Source organism: Pleurodeles waltl, chromosome 12 (assembly GCF_031143425.1).
Source record: "Pleurodeles waltl isolate 20211129_DDA chromosome 12, aPleWal1.hap1.20221129, whole genome shotgun sequence".
Lineage (NCBI taxonomy): Eukaryota > Metazoa > Chordata > Amphibia > Caudata > Salamandridae > Pleurodeles > Pleurodeles waltl.
This window is the reverse complement of record NC_090451.1, coordinates 496,252,086-496,270,057: the sequence shown is the minus strand read 5'-3', so window position 1 is coordinate 496,270,057 and position 17,972 is coordinate 496,252,086. Positions and strand designations below refer to the sequence as shown.

At 40.6% G+C, this 17,972-nt stretch overlaps 1 protein-coding gene across 1 annotated transcript in view; it reads right to left on the bottom strand.

Annotated features, from left to right (window-relative positions):
• Positions 1 to 453: 453 nt before the first annotated feature.
• Positions 454 to 17,972, bottom strand: part of PLLP (plasmolipin) — a 165,984-nt gene continuing 148,465 nt past the window's right edge. Inside the window, exon 4 of the mRNA XM_069217210.1 lies at positions 454 to 742. Within this exon, the coding sequence (XP_069073311.1) occupies positions 623 to 742 (120 nt within the window). The 3' untranslated portion in view covers positions 454 to 622. The remainder of the gene's footprint in view (positions 743 to 17,972) is intronic.

Genomic DNA, 17,972 nt, shown 5'->3' with positions numbered 1-17,972 from the left:
TACTACAGCTCCGTGGTCTACTTTGCATTGCTTATTTTCAATATCTCTTCAAAAAAGAATGAAATTGAGTGGGGTGCTGAGATAACATCCCATTAATTTTATGTGCTATGTAATGGTATTTTATAAAACCTAAGATGAAATATTTACTTCTAGGAAAAGATTTAACAGCATTATTTCCCAGTCATTTCAGTCATTACATCTGTTTGAATTGTAGACGGTTAGTATTGTTCTGCAAGGAGAGACACAGCAACGTTCTCAACAAGATGCTGAGGCCACTGTTGGTCAGTATACGATCCATAATGGGCAATGGATAATGCAAGATAATGCCTTCGGTTGATGTTCAGTTTAGACAGCAGTATTTGGATACTGGTGGATGTGATCAGTCACAGTAGAGACAAAGTTCTTGATGGACATCATGACGTGAAGATAAGTACTGTTGAATATTTGGAGCTTCAAATGGGACATTATCTCTTTGAGTTACAGTTGATTCTCTCTTATGTATATGCACGATGTACCAACACGTTTCAAGATCATTGTTGTGTCTATGATATAGTCCAGATTTGATTTCATTGATGAGCAGGAAATAGTTCTTTGTGTTGGTTTTAGGGCAAGTGAACACATTTCAGACATTTGGTGATCCTGTTGTCTGACTAGAGGCGGCATTGGTTGGAACACCCCTCCAAGTTTGGAAGCTGAAGAAACAACTTGCACCATAGCCAAGCATCACGAGACAGGCAAAGAACTGAAAATGAAACGAGGGCAAGAATAATTAGAACCATTTTGATGGTTTTCATATATACCATCATACAATGCACGCCACGACTCAAGACAACTAGATACTTACAGCTTTTGTTTTTATTTACATTTTTTTTAACATTTTCAGTTGTGTGACCGCTATACAGAGGTTGCACCTATAGTGCCAGTCGTATGTATACTTTGGCAGGCATTCATAATATTGTACATAAGCATGTCACTAGTCAATTAGCACATGCGTTTAGCTCTGGGTACAAAGGGCACGTAAGCAAGCTGGCAAACCAATGAGTGAGTAAATGCACCAAGTGGAAAAACCAATAACATTCAGTTCCGACTCGCTGCAGTTAAGCATCAAGATACTGAAGCATAAAAAGATAAGCAAAGTTAATGTATGCCTTTGAATGTTGGTGTTCTGCTAATGTCTGGCAAGATAATTGCAGATAAAGTCGGGTTGATGTAGTTCGGGAATATCAAGTAGTCAATCAATCATTACTCCCTTAAACAGCCATAAAAGAACAACGAAACCCAAACAATTTGCACAAACATCTACTTATAATGCAAATGATCAGAAATACATCGCATAGGGAATATGGAATATTCAAAACATCTGTGATACAACAAATGACAGTTCATCAGAGGAAGTTAATACAATGAAACAAATTGTATTCTCAGATGATTAAAATATAAATTAAGACATGGCTAGAGATCATCTAACAATAATCTCCTCGTATTGGAAATCATGATTCATACTGTTTCCTTACTAAGGTGGCACTTATAACACTTTAAACTGCATAACAGGCAACAGACGTCTCTAATTTCGGTAAAAATACCAATCATAGCTTATTAGATCTAATATTAGCTTGGCGTAAAATGGGGACCAAATACAAACGCCGTGGAGCCAAGTATAATGTGTAAAAGAGCATGTGCTTTGAGTGGAAACATTGTCACGGGGACAGGGAGGCAGAGTCCTGAATAAATTAGCCTGCAAAGGAAAAGCTACAATAAAGTGCACTGGGCTCAGTCTTAAACAGCCTTAAACATATTAGAAATAAACAATAGGTAAAACTCATTTTAAAAGATTGGTAAGGTTCCAATTCCGGAGATATGCAGTTGGCGGAATACCCAACTATGCTTGTCATAAACACGGCATTTTCCCTCAGTTGCTCCATACAGTGCGCCTGATAACATTGTTTAATTCTAACTTTACAAATGGAAATTATGTTTTGTAGAATATTAAACATCTCTGGGACTCCCAGCATATAAAACATTTTCTGAACAAATGGAAACCATGGAATTCTGTGCAGGTTATTAAGTAGCAAGCAGTCCCTGAGGAAGTCCCTCACCAGATCCTCTTCCCGCTTAGCCCAACAGTTAATCCATTAAATCAAAGAGGCAAAGCCAATAATATCTTCCATGTAAGCTAGGTCTAATTTTTCAAGGTTTATAATAGATACAGTACTCCTTGGGAGCGACAGAAATCTGGAGATAAAGCAATTTTCTGTATGTTGGAGAATATCCAAGTTATTGTAGCACCAAATTCCTGCTCCATAAGTCCCTTCAAGAATGCGCTTGCCCTTACAAATGTGTGCTAGTTCTTTGACTGGCTTCTGCCCTAACTTATGTGCACATCTAAACACTGCATAATTAGTTTTACTACATTGTTGGTTTCTCATGGTTAACAGGGGGGTCCAAGTAAGAGAAGGATTAAATATAATCCCCAAATATTTAAAAGTCTTGGTTCTAGCTATCTGGGTGCCCCCAAACAATAAGACTTGAATTTTGTCTTTGCTGGGCCACAGGTCACAACAAATGACTCTCCATAAAAGATAAAAATGAGTGCAATAAAATCTGAAGACCATTGGCTGTTCCTGAAATAAGAACTGAATCATCTGCATACAATAGGATGGGGAATAGACGGTTTCCCACACAAGGCATGTCTTTACCCTTCTCGAATAGGAATTTGCTGACATTATTTGTATGTGGCAAGAAGAGAAAGGGTGCCATAACACATCCTTGTCATACACCTCTGTGTGTTCTAATTGGGGGAGTAAATTTACCTGAAGTGCCATAGAAGATCGAAACTGTAGTTTCTGCATGTAAACGTTTTATCATATTTAAAAGGTCTTTTTAAATCCCCTGTTTCATTATGTCCCATAATTTAGTGTGATATACCAGGTCAAAAGCGCTAGAAAGATTCATATAAACCAAGCGGAGGATCCCCTCCTTCGCTAAAACATATTTCCCACCTAAAAGATACAAATGTAAACATTGTTCAACAGTGCGAATCCCCGGGCAGAAGCCAAACTGAAATTCTGATAAGATCTTTTTGTCTTCTGTCCAGGCTTCCATATGGGACAGGATGACCCATCCTAAAATTTTACCACTTGAATCAATTATGGAGATTTGGCAAAAGCAGATAGGCAAACTTCTGTCCCCCTTATTAAATATTGGATCAATAGTTGTTTCACTCCAGGATCCTGGAAGTTGGCCTACTATAGCAGCTCTTATTACTTTGCCTATTAAGGTGGCACACAAGGCAATGTTTCTCTTAAAGATAGCTACTGGGGCTCCATCAATCCATGGAGCTTTCCATGCAATGCTCCTGTGTATTGCTCAGGCCACTTCCTCAACACTTATTGTGTTGCTAAATCCTTGCAGTTCTGGCAGATCTGTTGGAAGCAGCAGTCCAAAGGTACCAATCTCTGCCTCTTCTATTTGAAAAATATCAGATTAACACTTTAACCAAGACTCATCAGATATTAGGTACTCCACACTGGCTATTACAGGATCTGAGAAAAATAGGCAATTAAAAACCTCCCAGAATCTTGTGGAATCCCTTACCCTACTTTCTTCTATCAGAACTTCCCAATCCCTTATCTTTTTCTTATTTGCTTCACATGTATGCTTATATACAGCATGCTTGCTTTCACTTCTCAGGGGATCGTGGGTTTGAATGAAGAGCTAGTTTTAATTATTTATGAGCTGCCGAACAGGTGGCATCAAACCATCTAAAACATTTTCCCTCAATGGGGACTGGCTTTGACTATAGCATTTCAGAAATAGCCGAACTTATATTTTTCAAACTTTCTTGAATATGACACAGTTTGGGTTTAGCACAACCATGTTTAAAATGCCTCCTTATTTTCACTACTATGTTTAGTGATAAAAGCATCTGGGGCCACCTTATTCCATTTTATCCTTGTGACTTTAGATTTAAAATATTCACAGTTGGGAAGCTTTCTCAAATAACCTTGCTTATTCACAGTTATATTCCAAAATGCACTAAGGGGGTTAAGGTCACTACTGCAATTACTAATGATTTAAAACCCTTTAAAAACATACAGAGATCAGATGTAACCATTAAAAATAATGTGTGCTCCTTCTCACACTTTGGCTAAAAGTGGGAATTTGTGTAGCATCCAATTGTATAAAAAAGTTAAATCATTGTTCATTATCATCCTATTTAGGGATTCAACATACACAGATTAACAAAAATGCGACGTCATCATGCTGATTATTCTGATCAATTAAACCAAACATGTTGGCCACTAAACCCACAAATTGAAATATTAAAATCCCCTAACCAAATCAAAAAGGTGGTGTGTGGTTTAGTTTTACAAAATATTTCTGAAAAAACATCAACCTGATCTTTAAGCTGTCCCGAACTATGATTTCAATTATTATAATAAATAATTGTCAATAAGATGTCAAAGGAGGTCTGTTGAGACAGAGAAAGGTGAACAAAACTTACAATGAGGACCAAACTTCACTTGCTTGCATCAGAGTGGTTTTAACCGAAATAAACATAGCCAGTGCTTCTTTTGTTCTGCCTGCTGATGGGGGAGTATATCAAGTACAAAATAATGAATGGTCACAATATCGTGACCTGGATATCGAGGGACAAAATACCAAAATGGACGTTTGTATACATTTTCTATACCTAATTTGAAATATATCTACCTTGCTGCTATACATATTTTCAAGGTATGTAGATGTGGAGATAAGAATATTAAATGCTCACCTTTCTCTGTGCACTTATCTGTTTGATAATATATCCCTCAATATTCTGGTCACAATATTGTGACCTTTCGACATTTTGTCCTCCATATTCCCTACCACAATCAGTTGGATGACTGAATTTTGTGACAGACAAGTGCAAGAACATAGTTGTCGAAATCCCCAAAGTTCCGGAACACATTGGCAGAAACAGGGAAAGAAAGACCAATAACTATAGTTGCTTGGTGCTCGGGGTCCTGAGTGTAATTGTAGAATAGCGCTGTTAAAAATATGTACACCGCTACACAGTTAGGCACTGAGCAAGCGGGTCTGACGTTATCAGGAATATCATGGAACCATTGAGAGCTAATGACATGACCACAGTCCCTGGAGCAACTAGCAACTGATTACGGACGTGCCAGTGAGAAAGTCCTATGCTAGACAGAAACTACACAAAAGACAGGCATCTTTGTGCCGCAGGATGCGTGCCTTTATGATACTGTGTTCTCCACTTGAAACTGCTGCAGCTGATAAGACTTTGCCAACATATGTAAGAGCTAGTTTTATATCCGGTTTCACAGCATTGCACCTGTACCACTTAATTGCCCAACAGGTTTTCTGTTCCAGAATTGAAAATGTAATTTGAATTGATTGCCATTAAATACCAGGATGCTGCGTTTTAGGTCCCTGGTGCTGCCAGGGATCTGAAGGGCATGGATTTATTGTGTTTGTTTTCTATGGTGGATGCATTTTATTAAACAAAGTACATTGAAAACGTCCCGGCCATTGTTTCAGACCATACTCACCCCCAGTAAAACATAGGACCATCAACACTGGGGCACACCACTGTGGCACAATTATGGACAGTAGCACCAGATGGCTTCTGCTATGCTTTAAAAAAAAGAGTAGATCTTTAACTAGTACTTAGGATTAGTGGGCCTTTTGTTTTTGCAAAAGTTATTACAAATTAAGTAGCGATAGACTGAAAACATTAGTGCAAATATTAGAAGTCTATGATTTTTCAAAAATTTTGTGAGTCCTCTATTCATGCAGTTTATTGTTTTTTGTGTTTACCACTTTTTATGAATTGAAGACTAGCTAGTTAGTAGCTTGAAGCTGAGTTTGAATATTGGGGCAGTTGTGCAGAGTGACATCCAATTAGCATGTTCATGAGTAATTTAAATGTTTTTTGTAATTAACATTTAAATCTGCATCTCCACATTCGGTCATGAAGGCCAGGTCCGTGGCAGATGTTCATATTTTTCTCATTAGAGGCATATAGTTACTAAACAATAATATCATTCACGTAGTCAGTGCTTATCCTGCTGTTGATGGGGGCCTCCTTTGACTAGCAGTGAGCAACACTTGTGTGACACAGTTACAAAACTGTACATAGGTATAGGCAAATAAGTGCAATAAGTGCACTCTACCGTTGTGACAGTACTGCACTTGTCATCCATTTTCTTAGTGTGTTTATAAACAGCCTACATCAAGGACCAAACATTCTCTAGGCGCCAGACACCTGCATCCACAGATGACCAAAAATACAAAATAGTATATAGTTAGTGACAAGACATTTTTCAGTAACTTAAAGAAGGTCTGGTGTGTCTCTTCGGGGCTGAGCTTCCTGCTGAAGTTGGATAGTTTCTAGGGTAGAAGAAATCCAAAGGCGATATTTTTCCAGATCAATGAATCGACATGATTCCAGCATTTCCAGCTGGGTAATGAAGTATTTCTTCTAGTTGGCTCTTTGCGCTCCTCAGATGTGGCTTCTCACACTATGTATGACAAAGGCTACAAAGACTGCAAATGGCTGTCAAAATCATGCCGTTCAAAATTATACCTATGCAAATATGAAAACGTGCTCATCTAAGATCTAATTCTCAGCAAGTCTGGTTAGGTCACTGCCCAGTATCCTTTATGTTAAAAACAGACAAAGGAAAAAGAAGGAAGTAAGAACATGTGTCCCAGAGATCGAAAGCAGGGGTGTACATCCATCACCTACCTCTACCAAAACACAATTCACAAAAGCATTCATGAGTTTGGGAAGCCACTTCAGAAATAGTATTTCACATACTCTTACATGCCTTTGTGAATCAGCACTGAAAGGTCCAATTCTCTATTAGCAAAAGTACAAAGAAGAAGTAACCGTTTTTTCTATTAGTACTAATTGTATGTGTATACATATAAATAAATGCCACTAGGTAGTTATAGTTTGGTCTACTTTTCCATAGATGGAGCGTTTTTTGGTTTGCTTTTAACTTTCGCCCTGTTTGATGAATCTTCACAAATCTTTTTTTAAAAAGTTCACCCACTTAAGCTCTTTCAGTGAAAGTATGGGGGTGATCCGTCAAGTGGGGGCCGAGACAAAAGGGGGGTGGTGTCCCAAAACGTAAAACCCCCCTACATTTTCCACAGCTTCTTTAAATAAGGCTATAGCAAAAACTGCCGAATGGAATTGCAGGAAGTGAGATCTTGGTCTGCAGATTGTGCTTTTTTTGTGATTTGGAGTAAATCTGTTTAGTAGTTTTTGAGAAATTAAGGTCACAAAGTAATTGTTTATTTGGACAGTTGGGCTCGCTTTCATTTTATTTCACTTCACTTTTGATTTTATTAGTTAAAGTGCATAATAGTTAATAAAAACTTTCACACCATCTGTAAAAAGATAAAATTCACAATACACATTTCATAAATACCATGAAATCACATAAAAAAATGTTTCAGTACAATACCTAATTCTAAATAAAATCCTTAAAAACACTTACATTTTTTTCAGTGCAAAATCATTTCAGGATATAAATGTATGTTTCCCAAGTTTAACGTGTTTACATGAAACTTAACCTCTAATTTTTTTGGTATGAAGTACACATTACCAATACCTTTGATTTGGGACAGGATACGGTAAGGGGCAGCTTCCAGGCCGCAACCACCTTATTGCATTTCGCTCGAATGAATTTATACAATATCAATTAACCTGCTAATAGACCACAACCTCATACCGTATCCTCCCTTAATTTCATCTTACATTCAACATCCATTTTTTTGGAGACCTGGCTTAAACATTTTTTTAGTCTTGCATTTAAGATAATATCGGATGATTTAAAACTAGCAATTACCACTTGCCTACATGTGCGTATATTCCTCAGGTTAAAAGCCTCCTTAAGATATCTTCTGCGATCTTGCTTTAGAACGTGGCATGTACAGATCCAATGTATAAGGTTCCCAATTCCCCTCCTGGGAGAAGGCCAAATCGATACTTCAAAAATAGATCTTTTTCTTTCTTTGACCAGCCTGACTCCAGATACTGCTGCTATTTCATAGTTTTATACTTGTTTATTATAAAACAGGAGTGTGATCTGTCAGCCAGAAGACACTAGTCCATAGCCAAAGACTTTTTCTTCATAATAGATTTTTTTTTTTTTTTTAAAGTATCGAGAGCTAAGTACTCATTCCACAAAGACTTCACCAACAAATCGTCTAAGGCTTTATCTAAATATACTCGGGATTGACAGTTTGATTTTTACCTCAACTCCTGCCAGAGTGCTTGACATAACTTGCTCCCCTGTGCTTGTTGAATCTGCCTCCAAACTTTTATATAGGAACCCTGTCTTGCAATTAATTGATCCATATACCCAAATTCCAACCTGATCTGGGCCTGAGATGCATTTACTGGAAGATAAAAATGAGCTCTAAAAACTTTACCAATCATCCCATTCAGGGTAACAGCATCTCTACCCCTCAAAGCTTCAATACCATAGGTTATACTAGGAACTGGTTTAGCGGATATCACTTGAAGCAAAGGGCTATAGCTAGGCCCATCTAATGATCTTTGAAGGGTGCGAAGTGCAAGCAACAGCGCATTCAATTTTAGAATTAAGTCAGTTTTATGGGGAGTAAAGGACCCCTTCTCATCAAATATGACCCCGGGTATCTATAGTGTTTAACTTGTTCTAGTTGGCCTTGAAGATACCACTTATACTTTTTATGTATTTTTTTACTTATTTCGTTAGTCTTCGTTTTCTTTTTGTTTATAACTATCCCACTTTGTTTGGAAAATTCTGCTAGTTTCACTACCAATCGCTATAATCCTACTTTGGTGTGACTTAGAAGGATTACATCATCCATATATAGCAAATTTGAAATAGAGAGCTCCCCAATCTTTGGAGGGTGCGCATTAACCCCTTTTAACATAGTGGATAAATCGGATACAAATAGATTAAAAAGATAGGGCGCGAGCACACAACCCTGTTTGAGACCGCATTTGGTCTTAGTTTTTCAAGCTAAAAACAAGCCATCCCCTACTTTCACCCTATTCCAAGTGTCGGTGTATAACATCTGGATACCTCTTAATAACTGTGCTGGAATAACCCATTGGGTTAATTTTGCCCATAATTGGCTACGCTGGACCAAGTCAAACGCGGATTTAAAATCCACAAAACATATGTACAAAGGTTGTTTATTTTGACTACATTTATCTATAATGGTGGTGAGGGATAAAATATTTACTGCTGTTCCCGGTCCTTTGATGAAACCTGTTTGATTGACCGGAATGATGTTGTTTTCATCAGCCCAACTCTAGAATTCCTCCAGAAGGGAACCAGCGTAGTAACTGGATTCTAAATCAGTTAGGGTGATTAAGCGGTAGTTCTCGGGGTTGGCTCGTATTCCACCTTTAAAAATTGGGTGAATGATGGCGCCCTTCCAAGAGTTTGGAATAGCTTCAACTTCCAGTGCATTATTAAAAACCGTTGCCTACTTCTGTGCCCAAAAACCTGGGTTTGTTTTATATAAGTCATTGGGGATTCCGTTTGGGCCCAGGGCACCAACCTGCCTCCTCTTATTAATAAGTCTAGTGATCTGGGCAGCTGTAAGCAATTGATACGTTTCCTTCATTGAGCTTGGGGCGGGTTAAAGTGTCTACGGTACCCTGATCCTGAACCCCTATTAACCCCCCTTGGCTCGGCACCACTTCTTTACTTATCATTTGCTTGGGTGAAATATTGAGTTTGAAAATCGTACCAAGACAATTCAGAAATATCAGCGCTAGTCAGGATCATATGGGGTTTGTATAAGGACGTAAGGTTTTCCAAAATGCCTGGGAGTTCTTTTTTTTCCTTAGAAATAAGGCTTTTGCCCAAAAATCCTGCCTTTTCCTTGTTTTTTTCATCACACATCTGTTTCCTATATAAGCTATTTGTTTCTTTTAGATCTTTTTGAATATAAGGATCAGTTGGATTCTTCTAAGCAAGTCTTAGTAACCTATTCCTCTTTTTCTTGTTGTTTTTATTTTATCTCTGTTTCTTGCTTTTTCCAATGCGATATGCTGATGAAACTTGTGATAGTTTTCAGAGAGAAAGACAGTTGCAAAATTTTCCAAGAAAGCAGACCATTGAAAGATAGGAACATCAGTTGGGATACCAGCCGGTTCACAAATATGTTGGGTTTTAACAGCAACTCTGAATTGGTACCAATAACTTTAATCGAATCACCATGTCATTGAAGCTTCTTATAGTTTGTTGTGGTAATATATCTGGGATAATCTGGGATAAGTAGCAGCAAGTTTATGCATTGGATAACTATGGTTTATTTCCATGCAATGCAGACCGTGATCACTTAAATCTGTCTTAACTATATGGTAAGTGGCGACTAGGGTTAAGAGTGACAGGGTGACCACTACATAGTCAATTCGGGATTCATTCCCAAAGGTGTAGCAAGTTTATGGAGGGGGGATATCCTGTTGGAACCTTCCATTGAGGATTCTAAGGCCTAGTGCCTCCAAGTTCTTAACAAACGATACCCCCTTAACTTCAATGGAGCCTGTACCATTGTTTCCTTGGAATTTTTGAGGGACAGACCACATAAGGTCCTGGTGCACAATCTGTTCCTCTCTTTCAAAGGGTTGCAATAATTTCATATTGAAATCCCCCGTAATTAAGAGCTCCGGAGCATCTGATTCTTGCAAACCTGTTAGAATTTCTTCTACTAGTTTTGCAGTCATAGGTTTCTTGGAATGATGGTCAGGATGAATGTAAACATATATTATCAGGAGGGTTCTCCTTATCATTTTATGTCAATTAAACAATTTTATGATTAAAAGGTCTGCATTTTCCTCTTTCATTTGCATACACAATGCTTTTAGCCCTGCTGCAATAAAGGTCGTCAAGCCACCCTTCGGTCAGCTGAAATTTTTCACCCTATATGCTGGAAAAAAAAAAAACTATATAGCCATCTATAGAAAATGGTTTAGTCACCCAGGTCTCCTGTAATAACACGATCTGAAAATCTTTTAAGAGAGTTAGGTCTTTTGATTGATTATTAGTACTAAGCCCGTTTATATTCCAGGAGCATATTTAAAGGGAGTTTTGACTATCTACAGCCTTAGTCAATCTCAGTGATGTAGGATAAGTCTGTCAGGGTCTCCTACTTTTGTGAAGAGCGGCTGAAAGCCATCCAAAACTAAGTTGCCCAGACTCCTGTCCATTATTCAGAGAATAGCTTATCGAATGATAAATAGCTGGATTCGTATTCCCTATTACAGTTTTAAGAATTGAATAGGGTTTTTGAATCCCGCTGTTTCGTGTGATGTCCTATTATCGATTTCTAAAAGTTCTGGATAACCAATCTGCTGGGGGATTCTAAGCTTAATTCCCCATTTAAAAACACTTTTCTCCTCAAAAACCCTGTTCACAAGCTGGGTTGCAGCCCAGGTCACCACAGTGGTTTCTCGGGTGGGACTACTTCCTTCCTAAGCCCCAGTCAGGAATTATATATAGTCAATATCTACAGATTTGATGTTCTCCAGCGAAGGTTTTGCTCTCAAGAGTTTTAAGATATTACCACAATTTAGCATATCGTGTGGGCCCCTGGTTTGATACTGTGGTGAAAAAAATTAACTTATTTCCACCCCCAGGGCAGTCCCCCCAGCAAAATTCTGTCATGGAATCCTGGCTGGCTTTCCGCGATTGACCATGCTGGGATGTATTTAAATTATGAGGGGTCCTCTCCATGGATTAATCTTGCCTGTGGGATTTGATTTAAACTTATATCAGTGCTAACTGTCTTTGTATGGTCAGTAAAAGGCCCTGGGTACCGACCCCTTTTGTGTAACCCCTGCCCTGTAGGTAGTGTCTGCTAACTAGTTTATGACTACTTGCTGCGATGGCCTTGTGGGCTACATTTTCGAGGGTGTTTTCAATTAGCATCGCTCTGGAGCTCCTCCTTAGTCCCTCTTCTATTGAGAGTTAATTTTCAATCCCTTCTTTACAGTCTCAACAGCCAGCATCCGGGTCCACTTGTGACTTTATTTTTCAGTGACCGGAGCTTACTCTATTTATTATTTTCACTTTCTCCTCAGAGCTTAAACTAGGTTCCCGAGGGCCTAAAGGGACATTCCCCTCTTTTTGAGTTTGAATAAAGGAAATAATTTGGGAGTCAGTTAACTGCTTTTATCCTTTATTTTGTTCTTTAGACTAATTCTTATCGTGGTATTGGAGTTCAAGGGGTTTGTTGTGCTAGTCTTAATTTCACGGGATGCCCCGGGGACCCCTTCAACCTTTTCCTGGCTTTTCTTATCTTTTTTCTTTCTGTTTTGGTGGTTGGCAGTTTTAATGGTTTTTTTGCTTGGCTATTAGGGGATAAGGAAATGGGTACTGAGAGGGGTAGCGAAATCTGGTTAGATTTTCCTTCGGAAGTGTGTACCATCTCTTCTGATGGAATCTCTATAACACCTTCGTTTTCATAACAGTTATTAACCTCTTTTATACTTCTCACTGTATGACCCACTCTTTTCCCTTCCCTATATTCCGTACCCATCTGTTCGCCCCCATTTCTCTGGGCATTATCCCTTAGTTTACATTTTGAATACAACAATAACTTGTGATCAGTTATCTTTCCTAAGGCAAAATTGGCTTTAAAATGGTCCATTAATGAAGTTATTACCTCCGTTTGAGGAGTACCAACTATTGGACCACAAGTGCACTCATGCTCAATTGATTCTACATAGGATTGAGCTTGTTTAATCAGAGCAGCTAGGTCTGCCAATTTTTGATCAATCCTAGAGACGGACTGAGCCATCATGTTTAAAAGGTCTACCTGCAAGTCCATTTTTGTAGACTGATAAGATAAAGCGTCCAAAGTCAATTGTTTTGAAGAAAATGTCCCATACTTTGCTTTGATCAACAGACCCTAAGGAGTTCTGTATAGATGTTTCATGGTCGCTACACTCCCCCTGACTTGTAACTTCTTGACGTGAAACATCTAACATTTGGGCTTGAGACAAAGCTGTACCACCTGAAGCTCTTTGATCTTCACGTGTAGGTTCTTAGGATTGGTCGGTCCACTGACCTGTGCTGCTTGAGATATACTTGTTGGTTCAAACAATCTACTTTCTTTGGGGACTTCGGGTTAGCATTTGCCAGGGCAGAGATGGGGAACAACTTGACTCCCGTTACCTGTAGGTCCATTGACTGTTATTAGGCTGGAGACCATACATTCCGGAGCTTGAGGGATAATCAACGGGTAAGAGTTGCTACATTGATCATCACACCACTGAGCTGCTTGGTTTGTTATCGTATTTGCGTTTCTAAAAGCCTTCTTTATGGTGACATTCATCTTTAGAGATATCGGGCTGCAACTCTTGATCAGGCCATTAGTCATTGTGGGAGATGGTAATGGAGAAGGCAATCTTAAAGTGAGTAACTCAAGATCTGTAATTGTGCACCAAGTGTTTTCTATAAATGACTTATTAGAAATCACCAGGGAGATTTTTGGCCCCTCCTGCTTGACTTCTAGACCATTTTGGCTCCCCAGATAAGATTTTAAGCTGCTCCCACTTACTTCACTTTTATTTAGGGAAGATTGAATCTGAGGAGCACCTTCGGCCATGGGAATGGAGGGGACGATAAACTCACCGGGGCACTTAGTGACTCACATTGCTCCACTGGTCCAGTTTTTTCCCCTTTCTCCTCTTTTTCAAATGTTAAACTATTTTTGCTCTTCATTGGGGAAATAGGCTAGGGAAGAGCTGTTTGGTCCTTAGAGGTGGAGAATATCACCTCTACTGAATTTATATGGCATCTTCACTGCTTTGCCAAACATACGAGAGATAGGGGAAATCAAGGTCTGGCGTTCTTCCTCGTTATTTTTTGACTGCCTTAACTTTGCTGGTTGCAAACTTGGAGATTTTTGTTTCCTTTAGCTTCTTTTTGGTAACGGGTGAGATAACCTGTCTTTCCCTGAGTGCATTCTCCCAAATAGGAGAGCTTGATCCCTGGATACTGTGTTTCCTGCTGTGAGCAGTTTACAGGCTCGTTGACACTGGGGAGAAGAATGGGCCGCCTCACTTCGCTTCGATAGTTGAGGGGCGCGAGCATGCGGAGGTCGTAAATAGAGGGGGGGGGGGAATTGAGGGAAGATGGAAGTAATATAGAGGTAAAATGATGAAAATGCCACTGCCTCTTGACCCTTCTTAAAGCCCATTCCGCAACAACAGCCTCAGGCACTTCATAATTAGCGCCTGGCTCCTCCACACTTCACACCCTGTTGATTCAAGACAAGCTCCGAGGGCTCTGATATCTCTGGTGGCTTTGTGGCCTGTCCCCCCTACAGTGCTACACAGAGCTGCACCTCCTCCACCTCAGGCCCTTTCCAGATCAGTCGCTCAACTCTTGTCTGCCTCTATTACTCTATTACTTCTGTCGAAAATGCCTCAAAAACTCAAAAAGTCTCAAAATGCAGCACACTATAATGCAGTAACGCAGTAACACAGTGATGCAGAGATATCTTCTATAATATCCTCGATGACTGATGCGTAATGAGCATATAGATCAGGCGAGGAACGGGAAACAGCCAAACTTCCTCAAATCAATGGGAGTGAGAGTGAGAGCGAGGCAAACTTGCTCAAATCAATGGGAGCGGGAGCAGGGTCCCCTGGTCCTTGCTCCTCGGGTTCTTGCACCTCGGGTCACTCCTCGGGCTGCTCCCCAGACCTCCTCAGACCTTGATGAACCCGCGTCCACTCACTCTCCGTCTCTCCGCGTGTCCTTAAACCTGACCTTACACAGGGCCTCACCTCGGGCTGCTCAGGCTGCTTTTGGGCTGCTTTCAGGCCTCTCTTCAGGCCTCGGCCCTCGAGCCTCAGGCTTCTATGAACCCGCAGACCTCGTCGGATCTGCGAACCTCGACTGACGCTCCTCATGCCGCATTGGACCTCAATGGACCGTGTCACTCCGCGCGTCTCTCTCTTCGCACTCCCTGCTCGCCTCTCCTCACCGCGCCTCCTCCTGTTGCGGCTTATGCCATACGCTCTGACGCTCAGTCGGGCTTGCTAAAGTCCCGCAAATCTGTGGGAGTGCAGAATCAAAAATAGAGCCCTGTGATTGGTTGAGAGGCCAGTTTTCCCGGTGAGCCTTCATACTCTCACAGGAGCTAGAGGCTCCTGAGAGCCCCATGAGAATGAGCACTCTTATTGGGTGGCTGTTGGAATGTTAGAAATTAAATGGGTACCTTTACTGTGAAAAATTGGAGGTGGAAATTAAATACAAAAGATACATCAGGGGGAAGCAGAAAGGCATGGTATCCCTCTAGGTTTACAGAGGAGGTGTCTAAGGGATAACTACTGTGAAGAAAATAATTGTGTACTGTTTTTAATTAATTTTTGCAATCCCACAAGACCACCATGGGATCGCGAAAAGTAAAAAGGTGTAGATGGGTTTTCCATAAGTACTATTATTTTTAAGGCATATTTTGGTGCTTGTTTTTGAGAGAATGTTTGTAAGAGTTTGTCATGAGGATCTCTAGGACTCCAGTTGATCACCCCTGTTTTAGCTTGGTTTTACAGTCCATGTTTTATTCACAATTTTGTAAGGCTGATTTTACACAATGGCTTTTACATATTTTTATCACCTTGCTTTTATTCCAGGGAAGCAAGGAACATGCTCGTCATTTAGTTAACCTTTATGTGACATATAATAACTACATTCTGCCCAAGGCTGCAGAACACAGTACACAATATGCTAGTTTGTGTTGTGTGTTCAGGAGACAGCTTCTATTAGCTAGACATAGCATTGCATCAGAACTGTTTTGGTTGTGCCAGGAAACAGGGAAGTTTCTCCCCACAGCCTACTATGCATACGTGTCAGCATGAAAGGAAGAATGAGTAGAGAGATAACTTTTCTTAAGCCCAGCAACCAACATCCTTATCCTGGCAAGATGTGTTAGCGGCCACGCCCTTCCCAGACAGCAATGCATAATGCTGTAGTGCTAAGAGGTGTCAACACAGAGACCACTGTTTCACTACACCATACTGCACATCCATGTTATCCTGGAGATAGGTGTTAGTGCAGAATACATAGTATCCCTACATACTACTGTATATGTCTATCATGCTGGGGAGAGGTGTGAATGGACAAGGAAATCCATCCCCACACCCTAACGTATATGGTTATTTCCATGGGGAGAAGTCTCAGTGGAGAGACTAGTACTTGTTATACTTACTATGGAATAGTGAGGTCTTACCTGTGAGGTGAGTACCTTTCCCACCCTACTATGCATACTAAAGAGCCTGGGGAAAGGTGAGATCGGAGTGGCACTGTCTCTTTACACTCTACTCCACACACTGGTTAACTTCATGCAAGATCTCAGGGGATAGGCCAGTCTCTCTCCATAGTCAAGTAGAGGGGATAATAAGTATTATAATGAAGGAAAATGTAAATTCTGACCATAAGTAACTTTATCATCTTTGAAAAATCCTCATGAGATTGTTAAAAAAAGAGGGGTACAGAATATCTGGTGGTATAAATTATACATATTACAACAGGATATGTTCAGTTAAAATGCAAATTCCATTATAAAAGTATGCTCCAGTGAGGAACTCGCAAGTGTAAAGCAGCATCGACCTCTCCCATAGCCCCGGGGACCACCACCTCCCTGGGCTTTTGGCAATATTATTGGAGGGAGATGGGGCGGCCCCTGCAGCCCCAGGGAATAACACCTCCCCGGGGCTATATTTTAATAGTGTGCAGGGGGGCTGCGGGTCCCCCCTGCAGCCCCGAGTACCAACCCCCCGGGCATTGATTAAATTCGGTTCAAGGGAGCTGGGTGGCGCCCCTGCAGGTCCAGGGACCACTACCTCCCCAGGGCAAATAGTAAATGATGTAAAGGGGGTCAGTTTCGGACTCACAAGCCCTCACCACTTCCTCGAGGCTATCAAATGGAGGGGGCTGCGCGACCCCATTTGAGGAGGCACTGATGGCCCTGGGGACCGCCACCCCTCAGGGCCAGCTCCTGCTATGTCTCAGGGTGTCCACCCCGGGACATAGCTGTTTGCTGTGGCTTTGCTGCAGCTTTGACACCTGGAGCCAAGTCACAGCAAACAATCCGCTTTCTGACAGCGGGACCTGTCAAACAGGTCCCGCTGTCAGAAAGCAGAGTTTTCATCTCTATTCCCTGCACACAGATATGCCTGCAGCAGGCATAATTTATGCAAGGGGGGTATTCCCCCGTATGGGGGGCCCAAAAAATGGTGCTATGAAATCTAAAAGATTTTTCTGCGCCATTTTTTGCGGCATTTTTAATGCCTGCACAGAGCAGGCGTTAAAAGGAGGCACACCAATTTTTTGCAATGGGCCTCAATGTGCTTTGCAGGATTAGCATCCACATTTTTTGGCGCTAATCCTGTAAAGCGCCAAATTAGCATCCAAAATTTTGACAGTAGTTCCCTAACTACTGCCATGATGTGACATATGTTAAGTACAACACACACATGGTGGCGTTAGGGGAGTGATAACGGATGCAAGAAAAGTGGCACTGCACTGGATGCAGCTGCACTTTTTTTTCAAATTTACCCCTAAGTACTTCTTTGAAATTATTGTACATGCCGCAAAATTCATTACATCTACAATGATTCTTCAACTCAGGTGAGAAAAGCCTGGAGTATGTAAAATACTTTGCTGAAGAATTTACAAGAATTGTCAAACAATATCAACAACCATATCTTCCAACACAATAAATATGACTTTGAGCAAACAAGCAGCCAGTGCAAACAGATTCTCTCTTATCACACGTGACAGTTTCAAAATGATCAATAGCTTCTAGAATTCCTACAGTAAGACTGCTGAACCCATCACACAATCAATGATTAAAGCCCATTTTTTAACTGAACCCAAAGTATTTCAACTAATCAAGTCTTTTCTGTTATGGGTAGGCGTCCAGCACTGGGATGGTAG